This window comes from Apium graveolens, chromosome 5, assembly GCF_009905375.1.
Source record: "Apium graveolens cultivar Ventura chromosome 5, ASM990537v1, whole genome shotgun sequence".
Classification (NCBI taxonomy): Eukaryota; Viridiplantae; Streptophyta; class Magnoliopsida; order Apiales; family Apiaceae; genus Apium; species Apium graveolens.
The window spans coordinates 15,933,168-15,947,664 of record NC_133651.1 but is presented as its reverse complement, the minus strand read 5'-3'; the positions used below and the strand labels follow the sequence as shown (position 1 = coordinate 15,947,664).

Here is a 14,497-nt window from a genome sequence, read left to right as displayed (position 1 = left end):
GAAAATAGGAATCTTGTCCACTTGCAGACCATAGTCCAACAATTAGTTTTTCATCCATAGAATATGTGCACAGCAACTGCCAACAATAATATATTCAGCCTCAGCTGTGGAAGTAGAAACTGAATTTTGCTTTTTACTGAACCAGGATACTAGCTTGTTTCCTAGAAATTGACAGGTTCATGTTGTACTTTTTCTATCAATTTTACAACCTGCATAATTTGCATCTGAATAACCAGTTAGATCAAAACCTGAATCTCTAGGGTACCAAATGCCAAGTTTTGGTGTTCCCTTGAGATACCTGAAAATTCTCCTTATAGCTATTAAATGAGTCTCTCTAGGATCAGCCTGAAATATAGCACAAAGACAAGTAGCAAACATTATATCTGGCCTATTAGCTGTCAAGTACAAAAGTGAGCCAACCATGCCTCTATAGCTTGAAATATCCACAGACTTTTCAGTAGTGTTTAATTCAAGTTTAGTTGCAGTGGCCATGAGAGTTTTTGCAGATGTGCAATCCATTAGATCAAACTTCTTTAAAAGATCATAAATGTATTTGGTTTGACTAATGAATATTCCATCACTAACTTGCTTAACTTGTAAACCAAGAAAGTAAGTTAGTTATCCCATCATACTCATTTCTTACTTATTTTGCATCAATTTTGCAAACTTTTTGCAAAGTTTTTCATGTGTGGAGCCAAATATAATATCATCTACATAAATTTGAACAAGTATACTAGAGCCATTAAAATTTCTAAAGAATAATGTTTTGTCAACAGTACCTCTTGTGAAGTGATTTTCTAAGGGAAATTTTTACAAAGTATCAGACCAGGCTCTAGGTGCTTGCTTCAATCCATAAAGTGCTTTCAAAAGATAGTAAACATATTCTGGAAAATTTGGATCTTCAAAACCAGGAGGCTGACTAACATAGACTTCCTCCTCCAAATCTCCATTCGGAAAGGCACTTTTGACATCCATTTGATAGACTTTGAAATTGGCATGGGCTGCATAGGCTAAGAAAATTCTGATGGCTTCAAGTCTTGCAACAAGAGTAAAAGTTTCATCAAAATCTATTCATTCTTGTTGACAATAGCCCTTAGCAACCAATCTAGCTTTGTTCCTGACAACTATGCCATTTTCATCCATCTTGTTTCTGAATACCCACTTGGTGTCAATTAGATTCTTTCCTTTAGTCTTGGGTACTAGCTTCCATACCTTGTTCCTTTCAAATTGGTTTAGCTCCTCCTGCATAGCTAGAACCCAATCAGGATCCAACAGAGGTTCTTCTACCTTCTTTGGTTCTTCCTTTGAGAGAAAGCTGCTATATAGACATTCTTCTTGAGTTGTTTTCCTTGTTTGAAGTCTAGAAGATGCATCACCAATAATGAGCTCAAAAGGGTGATCTCAGTCCATTTTCTCTGTTGTGGTAGATTAGCTCTAGATGAAGAGGCCTCATTATTGTCTTGATGATTAGTAGAGTATTGATGATCAGAAACTTCCCCTGAGTTTATGGATCTTTGACTTGAAGATGGGGTTATTTCTGACTGTGATCTTACTTGACTTTCAGCTCCTATTGAGGGATCAATGGATGTTATTCTTTGCCTGTCGATGGATGATGTAGATTGTCTTTCGACGGATGATGCACTTGGTCTTTCGATGGATGTTGAATTATGTGCTTCATTAGTTGTAGACTTTTCTGCATTGTCCTTGGATATTGGTTCTTGATCTTTATTATCATCACTATCTTCACAAATCATCTCCACATTGTCAAATTTGAGGCTTTCATGGAAATCTCCATCTTGCAGTCCTTCAATCTTTTTATCATCAGACACAAAATGCACAGATTCCATACAATGTTGGTTCTAAGATTGTAGACTCTATATGTTTTTCCAACTACATATCCAACAAAAATTCCTTCATCTGCTTTAGCATCAAACTTTCCATATTGATCAGTTTGATTCCTTAAGATATAACATTTACAGCCAAAGACATGTAGAAAGTTTAATGGTGGCTTCCTATTCTTGAATATCTGATATGGAGTCATGCATTTTGATTGATTGATCAAGGAGATATTATGAGTATAGCATGTTGTGTTCACAGCTTCTGCCCAAAAGTAAGTTGGCGGCCTTGATTCTTCAAGCATCGTTCTTGTAGCTTCAATGAATGATCTATTCTTCCTTTCCACCACACCATTTTTTTTGTGGAGTTCTTGCTGTAGAAAACTCATGCATGATTCCATACTCTTCACAAAACACTCTCATCACAGAATTCTTGAACTCAGTTTCATTGTCACCCCTGATTCTTCTAACCTTGAAGTCAGGATGATTGTTAACTTGCCTTATATGATTGGTGATGATTTCACTCGCCTCATCTTTGGATTTTAGAAAATATGTCCAAGAGAACTTTGAAAAATCATCCACAATTACTAGGCAATATCTCTTCTTTGAGATAGACAATACAATTACTAGTCCAAACAAGTCCATGTGAGGTAATTGTAAAGGTTCTTCAATAGATGATTCAAGCTTCTTCTTGAATGATGTTTTAATCTGCTTTACTTTCTGGCAGGCATCACACAATCCATCCTTTGAAAACTCCACTTGAGGAATACCTTTAACCAAATCTTTCTTGACTAGCTCATTCATGGTCTTGAAGTATAGATGGGACAGCTTCTTGTGCCATAGCCAACCTTCATCTTGACTTGCTTTACTGAGAAGACAAGTTACAGATTCTGTATTTGTTGAGTTGTAGTCATCTAGATACACATTTCCTTTTCTCACTCCAATGAGAACCACTTTGTTGTTTTTCTTGTCAGTCACAACACAGGCTTTTGCATTAAAAGTAACTGAGTTGCCCCTATCATAAAGCTGACTGATACTCAACAAATTATGCTTGAGACCATACACTAGGGCAACTTCCTCAATGATGATATTATCCTTTGAAATCAAGCCATATCCCACAGTATAACCTTTGTTGTCATCTCCAAAAGTAATACTTGGGCCCGCTCTTTCTCTAAAACAGTGAGCAGGGTAGAATCTCCAATCATGTGCCTTGAGCAACTACTATCCAGATACCAAAGATTCTTTCTGTTTCCCTGCACACATCAAAATCAAATCAAGTTGATTTTGGTACCCAAGTTTACTTGGGTCCTGCCTTGTTATCCTTTTTCTTTGGTTTCTTAGGTTTGACCTAATTTGACTTAGGTATTTCAGATTCATCCTTTGTCATTTGAGTTGGACCTTTGAAACCATTCATTGAAGAAGAATTATCATGCGCATTTTGATTAACATGAAAAGGCATGTTGTGTGCAAACATGTTATTCCAGTAAGGCATGCTAAATGGCATTTGAGGCATACTAAATGCAGCATAATAAGGATTAGGTGCAAATGGCATATAGCAAATTATGCATTCAGATTCTGTGCAGGCAAAACATTCATAGGCATTGCAGGCATGGTAGTCATGTTGGGAAAAGAAGAAGGTGTAGACATGGGTGCAGACTTAACAAGTTTACAATTAATAGACAGATGATTAACACTACAACACTTAACATAAATTTTCCTTGTGCATATTTATCAGGTGTGTAGTTGTTATGTTTGTTAATTCCCACTTTTCCATTTCTATTGTTTTTCTTTTTAATCTCTGCTTTCACTTCAATTTTCTCCAATCTGCCATTCAATTGCTTGATAGACAGATGACCAACATTGACTCTCTTTTCTTTTCTCACTTGACTTGATTCTCCTGGAATAAATTTTTTAGAAACTGATCCATAGTTCTCATTTAACTTAGCTAGCTTGGCTTTGCTAACTGGTTTTCTCTCAGCCGATGGATGTGGTTCCTTGTCTTTCGACGAATAGTCCTTTTGGTCTTTTGACGGATAACACTCATCATCCGTCGAATCCACATCCTTTGACAATCCTTCAACCAAATTGGAATCAAGCTTCTCCTTGCTCTTTTTCCAGGCTTCATCACAAAATGATTCTATACCTTGAACTTTAGTAATTTGAGCATGGACATCTCTAGATGATTTCCATGCCTTAATTACTTCATTTTCTCATTTAAGCTGCTTTCTTAAAATCTCTTCTTTCTTTAAAGATTCAGTTAATTCATCCTTGATAGTTTTACATTCAATTCTCAATTTTTCAAATTCAATAAATTGAGACTCTAGCACATTATTTCTCTCACTTAAAAATAAATTGTTTTCTTTAATTTTAGCATTTTCCTTAGTGAGAGATTTAAGAGTTAAACGAAAATAATACAATTCAGTAGACATATCATTGATGGCATCATTGCACACTGATTTAGTTAAATGTGCTAGGTTAGTGGTGATTACCTGATTGCTAGATGAACTAAATTCTGCTTCATCTGATTTGGCCATTAGGGCTAGGTTGACATAGTTTGTTTCTTCATCTTCATCCAATCCATCAGCTGCTCAATCATTTTCTTGAGTAATGAATTCCCTTTTATTTTGTTTGATTAGCTCAAAATATTTCTTTTTGTAGTCTACAGACTCAAAATGCTCATCTATATCATCCATGTCATCTTGGCTCAATTGTTCTTCATTTTCAGCTACCAGCCCTTTACCATTGCTTTCACAAACCCTTGAGTTTGATACAGATTTCACAGCTTCAACCTTCATCTCTTTTTCCTTTTCTTGCTCCGCAACTAGTGCAATGGATCCTCCTTTCTTTCTTCCTTTCTCCATCTTTTCATCTTACTCTATTTCAAGCTCATAGGTTTTTAGAATTCCATACAGTCTTTCCAAGGTGAATTCCATGTAATCTTGAGAGTTTCTTAAAGAGACTGTCATGGGCTTCCATTCCTTTGGTAGATATATAAGGAATTTAAGATTTGAGTCTTTTGTTTGATAGACCCTTCCATGCAACTTGAGAGCATTCAGTAGCTTTTGAAATCTACTAAATATGTCAGTGAGTGACTCACTTTCTTCACAATAAAAATTCTTATATTGGTGAATCAAGAGCTGGATTTTGTTCTCTCTTACTTGCTCAATTCCATCACAGATAATTTGAACTGTGTCCCAAACCTCTTTGGTTGTTTTGCAGTTAATGATGTTGTCAAACATATCACCATCAACATCATTAAACAGTATGTTCATGTCCTTTTTATCTTTCCTGACTTGTTCAATGTCTGGATCAGACCATTCATGTCTAGGTTTTGGAACTGATGGTTCATTTCCTGTAGCAGCTCTTATAGGAACATGAGGACCTTTCTCAATGCAGTCCACATAAGCTTCATCTTGAGAAAGAAGATGTAGGTGCATCTTCACCTTCCAGTGGTGATAGTTATCTTTGTCCAAAAATGGAATTTTCACTCCAATATCCTTTCTGATCATCTTTCTAATTGTGGTGATCTTTACACTCTCTGTACTTCAAGAGCTTGCTCTGATACCAATTGTTATTCACAAACAATGCAACAAGTATTACAGAAGGAGGGTTGAATGTAATTCTGGTTTCTTTTTCTGATTTTAAAATTGTTCTTACTTAATAATATATGACTGTGTTTGATTTGCAGTAATGCGGAATAAAAGAATAATAGAAATCAAATCACAAAGAAATAAAACACAAGGCTTTAAAACTTTCTGGTGGATTTGAACTTATCCACCAGAGATATATATTAAGATGAGAACTCTGTGATGCTTGAATAGCACACAGCTGCTTACAAGTGAACTTGCATAATTACAAAGAGATGCTTATCAGATACAGCATTTTCTGTCTCTCTGAAAATAATGCTTGCTTACTTAGTTATTTGTTCTACTACCAAGTTACATGATAAATAGACAAAAAAGTAAAACAAAAATAGTTTCTAGTCCATTTTTCATGCTACTTTATTACACCGTCCAACATCTTTGAATATCTTCATAATTGCATGGAAATGGTAATGCTTTTTTGTTCTCTAAATCCTGCAATTAGGCTGCCACATTCCATTTGCAAACACCCAACGCATGTGACTGTGTTGTCACTGTCAACTGCTCTTTTTGAATATGATCATCTATCGGGACTATATTGGTCATCCGTCAGATTTCTTGTTGCTTATCCGTCGGTAGCCTTTGTAGATCATCCATCGGGAGCCTTTCTGCCACTTCACTCTATTTCACTTATACAGAATTACAAGATATCTTATATTTACAATTAGCCAACCTATTCTGCATATCAATCTAGTAGTCAACATGACTCAAAGAATCCTACAACATCTACTCAACTAAAACATTGTTGTTTGCAGAAATGTGCTACAAGACTTATTATTACATAAGCTACACTCTCGATGGATGTTCAGTAGTCATCTGTCGGGACTATAAAGTTCATCCGTCGGGACTATTGTAGTACATCCGTCGAGAGCTACAAAAATACTAAGTTATATCTACTAAGGTGTTTTGTTCAACTTATCATCAAGTTCACAACATATTCCTAACATGGTATACCTTATAAATTAATCTCGGATAATGGAAAATAATTTGACAGCAAGGAGATGAAGAAGCTTTGTGAGGACCTTCACATACAAAAGGGCTTCTCAGCAGTATGTCACCCGCAAAGCAATGACCAAACTGAGGCCATAAATAAAATCATCAAACATACTCTAAAGACTGAGTTGGAGGAAACCAAGGGAAATTGGCCTAAAGAATTGCCTAGGGTACTGTGGTTTTACAACACCACTCCCCGAACTACTCCAGGTGAATCACCTTTCACTTTGACGTATGGGTGTGAAGTTATGGTACTTGTGGATATTGATGCTGGTTCTTTTAGAAGGGATAACTATGATCCATATGACAATGAAATTAATTATCATTTGTATCTCGATCTGGTGGAAGAGGTACGTGTGAATGCACATCTGAAGTTGGTTACGTACCATCAGAGAACAAAAAAATATTTTGATAAGAAGGTTCGGGCGCGACCCTTGAGAGTTGGGGTTTTGGTTTTGAGGAGGATGATGCCCAATATGATGACCCTTGGGCATGGTGTCTTTGTTGCTAATTGGGAGGGTCCTTACATCATCAAGACGGTTCTGTGAAAAAGAAACTACCATCTTATCGATATGGATGGGAAGCCGATCCCAATAGCTTGGAATGATGAACACTTCAAAAGGTATTATCAGTAATTTCCTATTTTTGTTACAAGTAGACCTCTTTTAGGTTTAGGAGAATAAAAGTAGTTTATTAGTTAAGACTGTCGTGGTAGGTTCATGTTTGTATGTGTAGCTGAAATGGTCGTAGACTCGGGGGTAGTGCGTGTACACCCCACCGATAGGATTTTCATTTGGAATAAATAAAATGAAATTTACCTCACATGCCTGGATTTATATACTGTTTGATCTTGGTTTGAAAATGTATACTTGCATGAATTTATTTATATTGTAGGTACTGCCTTAGTTTTTCACCATGACATGTTAGTGATGAAGAATTAAGGGGTAGTGGCTATATGGAATTTGGAAAATTATTAGATTTTTGAACAAACTTAGTAACACGAATTATGAAAATTTATGGTGAATATGAAGATTAAGGGGTGCATATGGAAGTGCACCCTAAAATATGAAAATTATGTTGAGGTACATGTAGATAGCAGTACCCTAGTTGATTTTCTATATACTATGGTTTATACACCTCAAAATGAATATTATATTGATATATGATGTACACAAAGGATTGTGTACCTGGATATGGAATCATATATGGGATGTGTACGATGTGCACGTGAGAGCGTATAACAGGGATGGTACGGTGTATGAATGATACACCAAGCATGCATGGATTGTACATGGATTTAAGACGGATCCTAATTTTTGACCCACGTGAAGCCTTTAAGGTGGTGAGGTCCTTATTTAACCTACGTGATTCCCTTTAGGTGGTAAAGTTTGGGGTAACATTTAAGTCGTCCTATTGTAATATTGTTTTTGTTATCATAGGTTGTTTATGGTGTAGTATCATTTTTTTCTTCCATAACCATATCAGCTCTTTAGTTTTTTCTTTTGCTGTATTTTTCCCATCAATTCATCAAACATTATATCGGGTATATTTTTTAGTTTTTTTTCTTAAAATTGTATGAATAATATTTAGTACTCCCTCTGTCCCTGTGATATCTTTATATTGTGTTTTTGCACAAAGACCAATGGATATTATTAAAGTAAACAAGCTAGTAGGAGAACCAATATTTAAATAAAAATATGTGCTTTACATGACATTAAATAAAATTTTGTTATATATTTGAATGACTTTTAACCTTACAATTTACCCCATTAATTCTCACACCCTTTGGCTTTTCATTTTACACCCTTTGGCTTTTCATGCTACTTGTAACCTACAAACTCTAGCCCTATATAAACCATTGTAAGATATGTGATTGATATATGAAATGAAAATCTTCTCTATTCTCTTAGTAATTTTGTTCTTGTAATGCTCTCTATATAATATATTCTATATTAGTTTGTAACACGTTATCAGCACGAAAGCTAATAAGATCTGTGGGTGCACCAGAAGGAGAAGTTGGTTTACGAGTTTACACGAGTTTCTTGTCAACACAAGTACTAGTACTAGCTGGGTGATCATTACTTCCTGTCTCTACAAAAGGTATGCCCATGTTTTAATTGTTAAATGAATATATTACCGCAGGCATGATTGCATGTTAGTAAAACTAGATCCATAACATGCTAGTCTATTCTTTTAGTTCATATTTGTCATGTTCACGTATTACACTTTGCGGGTGGTTAAATATATAAGTGGATGCCTGTATAATATTCTGTACTAATTATTTATGCTAATTGCTTGACCTGATTTTTATGCCTGCTTAGTTGAACATTTGCGTAAGTAAAATTAAAATCACTTCACTTGTTTTCTGCTTCATGAATTATTTGTATTAGTTCTTATGTTATCCCTTGCAAATTACTTAAGTGGCTTGATATTTTTATGCTATAATCTGAATGTTGTACAAATTTAGGGAGATTTGCACTTTGCACGAATAGTTAAAAACTAAAAGCTAGGCTATGCCTTGTCTCCTGCAGCTTTTATAATCTATTTCCGTGACTAAGAGTTGATGTAGCAGTAATTTATATTTGTTTTACTTGTGCATGCGTGTTAATAATTGTCATGTTAACTAAGATGGGTTGTTATCAATGAATAGCATATATTTTAGTCTCTGAGACTTAACTAAAATCATGTTCTATTAAACTTGTTGATTAAATGCATCATTATGTGTAATATATTATATTTGTTTAAGTGAGTATATTTGATAAGTGATAATCTGTTTCTTTCGCAAATTATTTGTTATCTTGTCATAAAAAATTATCGCATTGCATTATATTTATGTGCATAAATATTGATGTTGATTCGAGTTTTGTTTATTTTTAGTGAAAATGTCGAATCTTACGAAACTTGAGTTTAACGCACTTGATGTCACCGGCAAAAATTATTTGACATGGATTCTTGATGCTGAAATCCATCTTAGTGCAATGGGTCTCGGTGACACCATAAAAGAGGGAAATAAGACCTCTGAACAAGACAAGGCAAAGGCCATGATATTTCTTCGCCATCACCTTGATGAAGGCTTGAAAACTGAATATCTGACTATTAAAGATCCATCAACTCTTTGGAAAGATCTCAAAGAAAGATATGATCACCAGAAAACGGTGATACTTCCTAAAGCTCGCTATGATTGGCTACACTTGCGATTGCAAGATTATAAAAGTGTGAGCGAGTATAACTCTGCCATGTTCAAAATTACATCTCAATTGAAATTATGTGGCGAGAATATCACCGATAAAGATATGTTGGAGAAAACATATTCCACTTTCCATGCCAATAATATGCTCTTGCAACAACAATATCGTGAACGTGGATTCACGAAATATTCTGAGCTTATTTCTGTGTTGCTTCTTGCTGAACAAAATAATGAACTTTTGCTGAAAAATCATCAAGCACGTCCCACTGGCTCAACACCATTCCCTGAAGTGAATGCGGTGACTAATAATGAATATAGAGATAATAAATCATTTGGACGTGGACGTGGGCATGGATATGGACGTGGACGTGGGCGTGCCCGTGGTCATGGATTTTGGCGTGGTCGAGGCCGAAATCAACAAAATCGCCCCCACTTTAAAAGGAAGCCTTACTATCAAAAACAGAAAACAAATGAGGAGAAACCCGAGGGAAGTACGATGGTTAAAAAGGGTGAAAGTACTTGTAGCCGTTGTGGAATGAAAGGTCATTGGAGAAGTACATGTCGTACCTCCAAGCACTTTGCTGACCTATATCAAGCATCTTTGAAAAATGTTGAAACTAATTTCACTGAACAGAATGATCCTTTGGGGATTGCTCATCTTGAAGCACATCTTGGAAGTGATGGCCAAGTTGATCCTTCGGCCTTTACTCACATGGAAGTTGGTGATTTCTTTGAAGATGTCGATGTGAATATGCCTAAATTTGGTGGTGATGAGCCTAAGAATAATTAAGAAAGGCCTTACTTGCTTGTTGAACGTTTTCCTTATTTATTTTGGATTGTTAGTACTTAATTTTTGAACTATGATAATCATCCTTATCAGTTGCTTATATAATTTTCTTTAATGAAGTACTTGAGATGTTTTACCTCTACTTCTAATTTTATTTTATTTTTCGTGAAGAAATATGGCCAGCAACCTCTCATCATGTGCTATAAAAGATGAGGAATCTTTTTGTTTGGCAGATAGTGCAACCACACATACAATTTTAAAAGATCAAAAATATTTTTCGCATCTAACATTAGCCAAAGCTAATATAAATACAATATCGGGTGCATCAAATATAATTGAAGGCTCCGGAAGAGCAAGTATAGTGCTACCTAATGGTACATGTTTGTTGATTGAAAATGCACTATTCTCCACCCGATCAAAAAGAAATCTTTTGAGTTTTAAAGATATACGCCACAATGGCTATCATATTGAGACAACAAATGAACTTGAAAGTGAATATTTGTGTATCACGACTACTATCTCAGGGAGGAAACATGTGATAGAAAAACTCCCATCATATAATTCTGGATTATATTATACTTTCATAAATCCAGTTGAGTCACACATGACTATTAATACAAGATCTGTTGACCCGACAAATTTTATTATATGGCATGATCGTTTAGGCCATCCGGGTTCAACAATGATGCGAAGAATTATTGAAAATTCAAATGGACATCCACTCAAAAACAAAATTGTTCCATTGTCCAAAGATTTTTCATGTGTTGCTTGTTTTGAAGGAAAATTGATAACAAAACCATCCCTTGTGAAAGTTGCAATCGAATGCCCAAAATTTTTGGAGCGAATTCAAGGAGATATATGTGGACCAATTACCCCATCTAGTGGGCCATTTCAGTACTTTATGGTACTCATTGATGCATCAACAAGATGGTCACATGTTAGTTTATTGTCCACTCGTAATGTTGCTTTTGCACGACTCCTTGCTCAAATAATTCGATTACGAGCACAATTTCCTGATTATAATATAAAGAAAATACGATTGGACAATGCAGGAGAATTTACATCCCAATCTTTTAAAGATTATTGTATGTCTATTGGGATTGAAGTGGAGCATTCTGTTGCCCACACACACACTCAAAATGGTCTTGCCGAGTCTTTCATTAAAAGGCTACAACTAATTGCGAGACCATTACTTATGAGAACAAATTTACCAACTACTGCCTGGGGACATGCAATATTACATGCGGCTTCTTTAGTTCGGTTAAGACCGACTTCTTATCATAAATATTCCCCACTGCAACTGGTAAATGGTCAAGAACCAAATATCTCTCACTTGAAAATTTTTGGGTGTGCTGTTTATGTTCCAATATCCCCTCCCCAACGAACAAAAATGGGACCCCAAAGAAGATTAGGGGTATATATTGGATTTGATTCTCCCTCAATTATTAAATATTTGGAGCCCAAGACTGGTGATTTATTCACGGCAAGATTTGCCGATTGTCAATTTGATGAGATAATTTTTCCTGCATTAGGGGGAGATAAGACAAAATTTGAAAAAGAAAAGCAAGAAATTTTGTGGAATGCAGTGTCCCTGTCTCATTATGATCCTCGTACAAATCAATGTGAACTTGAAGTTCAAAAGATTATCCACCTACAAGAAGTCGCAAATAGATTGCCTGATGCATTTACTGATGTCAAAAATGTGACAAAGTCACATATACCAGCTGTTAATTAAGATTAAACTTCCTGAAGAAGATAATAAAATCATGCTAGCAAATGAGTCTAAAGCACGCCAGAAGCGTGGAAGACCTATTGGATCCAAGGATAAAACTCCAAGAAAAACAAGGAGACTTGATAATAAAGCTGGAACATCAAATGACATCGTAGAATCGATGATCACTGAAGAAACGTCTTCCAAAGATGATCAAACACCTGAAATTGTTGACAATGAAGAGATCTCGATAAATTATGTCATTTCAGGAAAGAGGTGGAATAGAAAAGAAATTGTCATGGATGATATATTTTCATATGCAGCTGCACTTGACATTTCTGAGGAAATCGAGGATCATGAACCTAGATCGATCTATGAATGTAAAAGAAGAAATGATTGGCCAAAATGGAAAGAAGCTATTGAAGTTGAACTGAAATCACTTGAAAAACGCCAAGTTTTTGGACCTATTGTCCAAACACCTGCAGGTATAAAACCCGTCGGATATAGATGGGTATTTGTGCGTAAAAGAAATAAGAAAAATGAAATTGTGAGATACAAGGCACGCCTTGTTGCTCAAGGTTTCTCACAAAGACCGGGAATCGATTACGAAGAAACTTATTCCCCGGTAATGGATGCAACAACATTCAGATTTTTAATAAGTTTATCAATTCTAGAAGGGCTCCGAATGAATTTAATGGATGTTGTAACTGCCTACTTGTATGGATCACTCGATAGTGACATTTACATGAAAATCCCTGATGGGTTAAAAATGCCTGAAGCATATAGTTCAAGACCCCGAGAGATTTACTCAATTAAATTACAGAGATCATTATACGGATTGAAACATTCGGGTCGTATGTGGTACAATCGTCTCAGTGAATATCTTTTGAAAGATGGATATACCAATAATGTAATATGTCCATGTGTTTTTATTAAAAGGACAAAATTGGGGTTTACTATCATTGCAGTATATGTTGATGATTTAAACATCATTGGAACCCCAGATGAACTTAATGAGACGATTGAATATTTGAAAAAGGAGTTTGAAATGAAGGACTTGGGTAAAACAAAACTCTGCCTTGGTTTTCAAGTTGAACATTTATCTACTGGAATCTTTGTCCACCAGTCTTCGTATATTGAAAAGATTCTTAAACGGTTTATTATGGATAAGGCATATCCTGTGAGTACACCCATGGTTGTACGATCATTAGAAAAGAATAAGGATCCATTCCGCCCAAGAGAAAAGGGAGAAGAACTTCTTGGTCCTGAAGTACCATATCTTAGTGTCATTGGTGCACTAATGTATCTTGCCAATTGTACACGTCCTGATATTGCATTTTCTGTCAACCTTTTTGCAAGACATAGTTCTGCTCCAACTCGAAGACATTGGACTGGTGTGAAACAAATATTTAGATATCTTCGAGGAACAATGGATATGGGTTTATTTTATTCTAAAGACTCAAAAGTGGAATTAGTTGGCTATGCAGATGCAGGATATCGGTCTGATCCACACAAAGGAAGATCACAAACAGGTTATGTATTCACATATGGTGATACCGCAATATCTTGGCGGTCTACAAAGCAGACTCTTGCAGCAACTTCTTCGAATCATGCTGAGTTATTGGCGCTACATGAATCTAGTCGAGAATGTGTTTGGCTAAGGTCTTTGGTCCATCATATTCGAGAATCATGCGGTCTGTTAGTCAATAAAGGAAGCCCTACTATTTTATTTGAAGATAATGAAGCATGCATAACTCAGACTCGAGAAGGTTACATTAAAGGTGATAGGACAAAGCACATCGATCCAAAGTTCTTCTTTACCCATGAACTTCAACAAAGGGGGGAAATTGATGTTTGTCAGATTCGATCATGTGAAAATCCAGCAGACTTGTTCACAAAAGCACTTCCTACATCTTCCTTCGAGAAGCTAGTACACAAGATTGGGATGCGTAAATTTCGAGATCTATGCTGATTTTCATAGTCGTGTTAAAATGAGGGGGAGATATAATGCACTCTTTATTACACGTGTAACACATGTACTCTTTTTCCTTCACTAGGGTTTTTCCCACAGGGTTTTTCCTAGTAAGGTTTTAATGAGGCATGTTGTTTATACGAGTCATTCAAGGGGGAGTGTTATATATTTGAATGACTTTTAACCTTACAACTTACCCCATTAATTCTCACACCCTTTGGCTTTTCATTTTACACCCTTTGGCTTTTCATGCTACTTGTAACCTACAAACTCTAGCCCTATATAAACCATTGTAAGATATGTGATTGATATATGAAATGAAAATCTTCTCTATTCTCTTAGTAATTTTGTTCTTGTAATGCTCTCTATAT

The 14,497-nt window shown here is 35.7% G+C and overlaps 2 protein-coding genes across 2 annotated transcripts; both read left to right on the top strand.

Moving 5' to 3' along the window:
• The first annotated feature begins 6,477 nt into the window (after window positions 1–6,477).
• On the top strand, window positions 6,478–7,017 carry LOC141659855 (uncharacterized). The gene has a single exon (XM_074466781.1). The coding sequence runs from the start codon at window positions 6,478–6,480 to the stop codon at window positions 7,015–7,017; it is 540 nt and encodes a 179-aa protein (XP_074322882.1).
• Window positions 7,018–9,351: 2,334 nt separating this feature from the next.
• On the top strand, window positions 9,352–10,446 carry LOC141659854 (uncharacterized). Its single transcript, XM_074466780.1, has one exon. It carries the CDS (start codon window positions 9,352–9,354, stop codon window positions 10,444–10,446), a length of 1,095 nt encoding a protein of 364 aa, XP_074322881.1.
• The last annotated feature ends 4,051 nt before the right edge of the window (window positions 10,447–14,497 follow it).

Bases quoted from the DNA above. Each gene is read 5' to 3' on its own strand.
- LOC141659855 (XM_074466781.1), top strand. From the start codon at position 6,478: ATGAAGAAGCTTTGTGAGGACCTTCACATACAAAAGGGCTTCTCAGCA.
- LOC141659854 (XM_074466780.1), top strand. From the start codon at position 9,352: ATGTCGAATCTTACGAAACTTGAGTTTAACGCACTTGATGTCACCGGC.